Consider the following 6,000-nt stretch of genomic DNA (forward strand, 5'->3'; position numbering starts at 1 on the left):
TGTGACTGCACAACAAACACCACACAATGAGAAATATCTCAAAATATACAGACAACAGTTTATGGTGTAACATTTATTACATGCTGCTGTAGTTTGCCTAACAGAAAAGCACAAGTCAGACCATGAGTTTATGTTCTCTCCAGTCATTTTGCAATGCTGGATCCTACCGTTTTTTTTTCTATTTTGTATTGAAATAGCAAATCATCTGTCACTTCAGCATTGAACAGTCAATTTAAGTGTCTGCACTTTAATCAAGCACATTTGGTCAAAATCTTCACAGTAGGATAAACCCTTAAGATATACCCAATGTCTTGCTCATACTACACCATTTTAGCCTTGATTTTCCACTCACTTTCTGGAACTCACTGACTCATCACACACATCCAGATGGCACTGAGGCCTATGATACATGATTTTAAACAGCCAACAATTTGGTAAGATAACATTCAACCTTGTCATGGTACAATTTGATAACAAAAAATATTGTGAATCTTTAAAACAATAGCATCAATGCAAAAAATAAAGCAATAATACAATATGAATGTTTCCACAATTAATGTCAAAAAGAACCCCTGATGGATGCATTAATGCCAGGTCGTAGAGAGTGAGAAAAGGATGTTCACTTGGTGCTAATGATGAATCTCATTCATAGTTTTATGACATTCTGGAACTTCAAAACTGATTGTTGCTGTCATCTTCCTTAATGTGTTTGGTATTTGTGATAGAATCTGACAGGAAGATGTTGACGCTTCCGTTCGCGTTAGGAGCTGCACGTGTTGTGACTCCTGAGTGTCTCATGATGTGTGGCAGGAGGTCAGTGATGCTGTCTTTCACACAGCAACGTCTTCTATCTGTCTAATAAAACCTGAACTTAATCCACACTTTGAGAGAATAAAATGAAGAGGGTGGGGAAGGGTATTTGTCTTGTTTAAAAAGGAGAGTGCTGGCAGGCAGATTGGTCCAGGAGGAGAAAAAACAAGACAGACAGCAGTTAAAGCCAACAACACAAATGCATGCATGTCATAATGACATCGTACAAAAAGTGCCAAATCGATTCATCCACGATTTGAGGTCTAGCTTTTTATTGACCTGGGCTGTCTGAAGCAATTTTAGACCTTTAAAACAGTGTCATTGATGTACCTGTTGAATCCTAACACCCAAATGCAGACAAAATGAAAGGAACAGTCAATAAGGCTGTAAAACCTGGCGTGAAACTTGGAGGCGTCACAGCGTGTATTTGCAATGGCAGCCGGGGCTGATGATCCTGCACAGACACTTTCTTTAAACAGGCTAAACACATTGGGAAAACTCCCAACATCATTTTTATCCATTCTTTCTTCCATGTCCTTTGTCCAGGTGCACATCAGTGCACATACAGCTAACGTTCGTTGCAAATTTGCTGTGTCAACTCCCACGTGATTTTGTGACAGATTTGTCTAGGGCGCATCCTCTGGAACCATTTTGTAATGTGTGGAAGCATCTCACCTCAGTTAAGTCATGTCTTGGTGATGCAGATAACAAGCACGACCAGGCTGGATATCAAATTCACCTTTCACAATTTCTGTGAAGCACAGTGGCCTTGAAAGAAATACCTTGGCTGATCTCTTTCACATCTGCAGAGACTAAAGACAGCAAAGTCTGCACATTCTTGCCTCAGTAAGCCCTTCAAACTGGATCAGGATAAAACACCAATAAGGTCTTCTTCCTCATTGTCCCCTACAGCCTCTGTGGGGCTGTCGCAGGTGGACATGAGCCCCAGGCCCAGTTCTGCTAACTCCTCACAGCTCATGTCAGTCGTCACCATGATCTTAGTCTCCAGGCGGTTACACAGGGTCCTGTAGGAGGGTAGTGGGTACCCCAGCTCTCTCAAGTACTCGTAGCCTTTAGTGCCAACAGCACAGCGGATCTTTCTCGCCTTCAGAATGGTTTCTGGGGACCAGACAGCCCGTCGAGAGCGCTTGGTGAGGGACAGGGCACGAATCTGGTCCTCAAACAGAAAGTTTTGGAGGCCCTTCTCAATCCGGTCAAGCCGATACAGACGCTTTTTCATCTCTTCTGCCTGGTTGAAATGAAGAGTAAAATGGGTTACAGCTCAAGCAGTTGCTAGGGCAAACACGAGCAATTAAAGCTAATCCATCTTACCAAGAACCCAGGTGTTTAAGAGCTAGGTGAGTATCTGAAATATCTCATTCATGGAGATACCTTTTTAGTGTCACAGCTTATGTTAGAACTAGGGTCGCGCCAGGGACCAGAATCAGCTGATTTTCAGCATGACAAGCCTGATTGGTAACCGGCTAATCAGTGTCACCTGTAACCGGTCACTTGCCATGTCACGCCGCTACGCCAGTAATGATAACAAGCCTATTTTTGTTGGATGGCGAGTCAATCCACAAAGAGCAGAATGAGCAAGACAAGAAATCTCCACACACATTTCATAGCACATCCAGTCAAATTTCAAGAATAATACACACGCAGGCTCACGATTGCAAAAAAAACAGAGCTCAAAAGGACAAAATATAAACATTTACTCTATGAGCATGTTATAGAAACGCATACATGAAGAGACAACGATCAAATCAGCAGAATTTGAGTAAATTAACAAAGCCAGGCAGGTAGCTGGAAAGTGTAGCTGCGCTAAGGATCAGCGTGTCAATTTGGGATCAGACTTACAAGTCGTGAGACATGTAGGGCCAAAATATTCTGTCAGGAGGCCACAATGAACACGTTCTGAACAACAAAACTAATTTGACACTTAAATCTCTCAGACTCTGTTAAACCTGCCCAGATTGAGGAAGCAAACAAAGGGAACGTTTCTAAGTTTAGTAGGCACTGGCTCCTGCATTCAACCACTTTTGTTCAATACGTAAAAGATATGTCAGACGAAGCTGGATATGGAGCAACTCATTTTCAGTACAATTTTCTAGTTACAATGTAATCTCAAGAATACTCCACACTAATTATGCCTCAATGAATCATAATAGGGCATCACACTACACAACCAATGCAGCAAAAAGGTGGTCATATTTACTTTGGTATTACAGAATCTCGGACAGAAAAAAACCTCACCAGCAACCCTACCTCCTTTTGTAGCCTTGCGGTGTGCTGCATTTCCTTCTCTAGCTGTTTCCTGAGAAGCTGACACTGTGTGCAAGGCTGCTGGTCTTCAGGTGCTCTTTCTATGTCCTCCTCTTCCAGGCCAAGCAGAGGGGTGCGTCTGGCATAGCCGTGGTCACCGAAATTCAGATCCTTCTCTACTACAAACACAACACAATTTGTCACTAGAATAATGTTCCGTTGCAGGAATCTGAATCTGACATTTCATATGAACCTGATCTTGGTCCTTTTTTTCTAACTCATGCTGGATAAAGAAGAGGTGGATTATGCCAGACAATGCCCTTCGGAGAACATAATAAAGACAATTTAGGGCAGTTGTGCTGATGTCTATTTCTGAGTACTTGAAAGGCAAAAATGCACTTTTTGGATTAATACAGCTTTAAATTACTTTGATAAATAACCTTGAAACAGCTTTTATATGTATTGAGAAAGTGCACTGGAAATTGGCTTGAGCCTTGACTTTCTTCTCAGTCTCAAAGAGGACTGTCTTCACACACCTCTCTCTAAGTTAAGATCACATTGAGGTTTTGGCATCCAGAATTTTGATTGTGAAACTGGTCATATGTGGTGTTAGTGAGGCAACAATGTGTAGAATAGTCCAACAAGTCTGTAGGGGTATTTGTAAACACTGGTTACAGCACAGCGGTGCAGTGGTCAGCACTATTGTCTCGCAGGAAGAAGGTTCCAGGGTCAAGCCCCAGATCAAGCACGGGGTCTTTCTGTGTGGAGTCTGCATGTTCTCCCTGTTCCTGCTGGGTTCTCTCTGGTACTCCAGCTTCCTCCACAGTCCAAAGACATCAAGAGGGGACCAGGTTAATCCAGACTCTAAATTGACTGTAGGTGTGACTGTGAGAGCCAATGGTTGTCTGTCTCTATGTGTTGGCCCTGAGTTGGACTGTCAAACCGTCCAGTGTGAACCCCGCTTTTCAACAAAGAATTTCACTCATCAACTGAAAGATTTGTGGGTGCAAATCGATGGTTCCTAAGGTACATGTTAATAAAAACCATACAACTTAAAAAAAAAAAAAGTATGTGATTGACAAGGACTGTTTCAGGGCCAAACTATATCCCCCTGCATAATGTAACATAAAACATGAAATATTAAAGAAGTTCACTTACCTGGTTCAGGTTTCAGGGGCAGCAGGATGTAAGGAGCAGTGACTGCAGGGTACGGAGGGTCACCAACACTGAACAGTGTAGGGATGGCATTGGGCTTCAGCTTCTTTCCCCCAGCTGGAGACCTGGCTATCTCCTCAAACTGGCTCTGCTCAAAATGATCCTTGGGGGAATGAGATAGAAATTCATTGATAATTGAAATCAAACTAAAACAAAGGAAATCAGATCAGGTGTTCATTCACATTTTGATCAATATGTTTTTATGACTCCATGTCAAAATTTGCCAGACATCCATCCATTTTCTACTTCTTATCCTGTTAAGGGTCGCTGGAGCCTATCCCTGCTGACTCTGGGCAAGAGGCTGGGTTCACCCTGGATGAGGTCGTCAGTCCAACACATACAGACAGACAACCATTCACTCTCACAGCCACACCTATGGTCAATTCAATTCAGATTAACCTCGTACCCTCTTGATGTCTTTAGACTGCGGAAGGAAGCTGGAGTACCAGAGAGAACCCACACAGGAACAGGGAGAACATGCAGACTCCACACAGAAAGATCCCGTGCTCGAACCCAAAACCTTCTTGCTGTGAGGCAACAGTGCTAACCACTGCCCCACTGTGCTGCCCATTTGCCAGATATATTTCAATAAAAATCTATGGCAAGCTACATGATTTGATGTAGTATAATTATGGATTTAAATAAGTGGATACAATCCCAAAGAATTTTTAAGGCATACTGGAATCACATATGCTGTGATATTCAGGTACTTTTCCGTGACTTCTCCAAAATGCTTTTGTTGTTGTTGTTTTTGTCAAAAAGTTTTCAGCCCTGCTATTTTCCAATTCAAAGAAAATTTTAGATTTTTCATGACCAACAGAACCCCGCAGATATACAGAGTGAAAAGGTCAGATGTTGCAGTAAAAAAAAATAAAAATAAAAAAACAAAATAGGAGTATTATAATTCTATGATATGAATTATTTGTACTGACATACCCTATCAATATACACTGAAGGTCTTATTCCACCAGACTCATTTTGTCTAGAAACAAAGTTCCTCTTCAAACAGATATTCGAAATGGTAAGAGGTGTTGGTCGGGTCGTGAACTCACTCACCTGACAGAGTCTGGAATGCGGAGTTGGTTCGAAGTCACGTCGGCAATTCATGACCCATTTCTTCTTCCGTACGGGGTCTTTAGGGAACCTGAACAACTGTTTCCCAATGCTTGTTGAATTTGAACAGTTAGGAGCTGAGCACCCACCCATTGGACTCAGTGAAAACAAACAAAAAAGACAATTTTATCAAGTGTTGAATTAGCCTGCTGGCAGTCAAGCTCAGCCAACGATTTCAATTATTACTTTTAGTGAACTAATTCCGCTTTGTAAGTACACGAAAAAAATGCGCATCCATTAAATATTTGTCTGATAATAAAGGGATAGTGTCGCTCAAATTGTTTGCATCGTATTTTGCACGTTTAATCTAAAATACTCTGTGTAGGTTAAGTATTTCTGACTTTGTTTGAGCCAAAATGGCGAACCTCCCTTGGATAGTTGGATATAATGACGTAATGTGTAAATGTGTCCATTGTGGACGCCTGTTTAAAAACAATGTTTTAAAAACAAGTTCGGATCAGATTGAGAATTAAAACTTACATGCTGTAAATTATTTGCAGAGAATTTATTCATATTGAAGAACTGCTACTGTTTGGGGCAAAAAGTAACAATTAGTCTGATTTTTGAATTTGTCTTATAGCTCTACACCCACTCACT

At 41.5% G+C, this 6,000-nt stretch overlaps 2 protein-coding genes across 3 annotated transcripts in view; one reads left to right on the plus strand and one right to left on the minus strand.

Moving 5' to 3' along the window:
• Positions 1-91: 91 nt before the first annotated feature.
• Positions 92-6,000, minus strand: part of LOC147261004 (uncharacterized) — a 6,365-nt gene continuing 456 nt past the window's right edge. The window contains exons 1-4 of one of the 2 annotated variants that reach the window (XM_086202835.1): positions 5,347-6,000; positions 4,234-4,393; positions 3,079-3,251; positions 92-2,059 (exon numbers count right to left, since the gene is read on the minus strand). The exon at positions 5,347-6,000 is cut by the window's right edge and continues 456 nt beyond it. In XM_086202835.1, the coding sequence (XP_086058961.1) occupies positions 1,676-2,059; positions 3,079-3,251; positions 4,234-4,393; positions 5,347-5,496 (867 nt within the window). In that variant the 5' untranslated portion in view covers positions 5,497-6,000 and the 3' untranslated portion in view covers positions 92-1,675. Of the gene's footprint in view, positions 2,060-3,078; positions 3,255-4,233; positions 4,394-5,346 lie in introns of both variants that reach the window. The other variant, XM_086202834.1, reaches the window with a different exon arrangement.
• The window catches only part of toe1 (target of EGR1, exonuclease), an 11,495-nt gene continuing 11,494 nt past the window's right edge, over position 6,000 (plus strand). The window contains exon 1 of the mRNA XM_086202833.1: position 6,000. This exon is cut by the window's right edge and continues 332 nt beyond it. The gene's annotated coding sequence lies outside the window, so the exon portion shown is untranslated.

This window comes from Aulostomus chinensis, chromosome 5 (assembly GCF_037954235.1).
Source record: "Aulostomus chinensis isolate RoL2024-O1b breed Wild chromosome 5, RoL_Achi_v1.0, whole genome shotgun sequence".
NCBI classification, from domain to species: domain Eukaryota; kingdom Metazoa; phylum Chordata; class Actinopteri; order Syngnathiformes; family Aulostomidae; genus Aulostomus; species Aulostomus chinensis.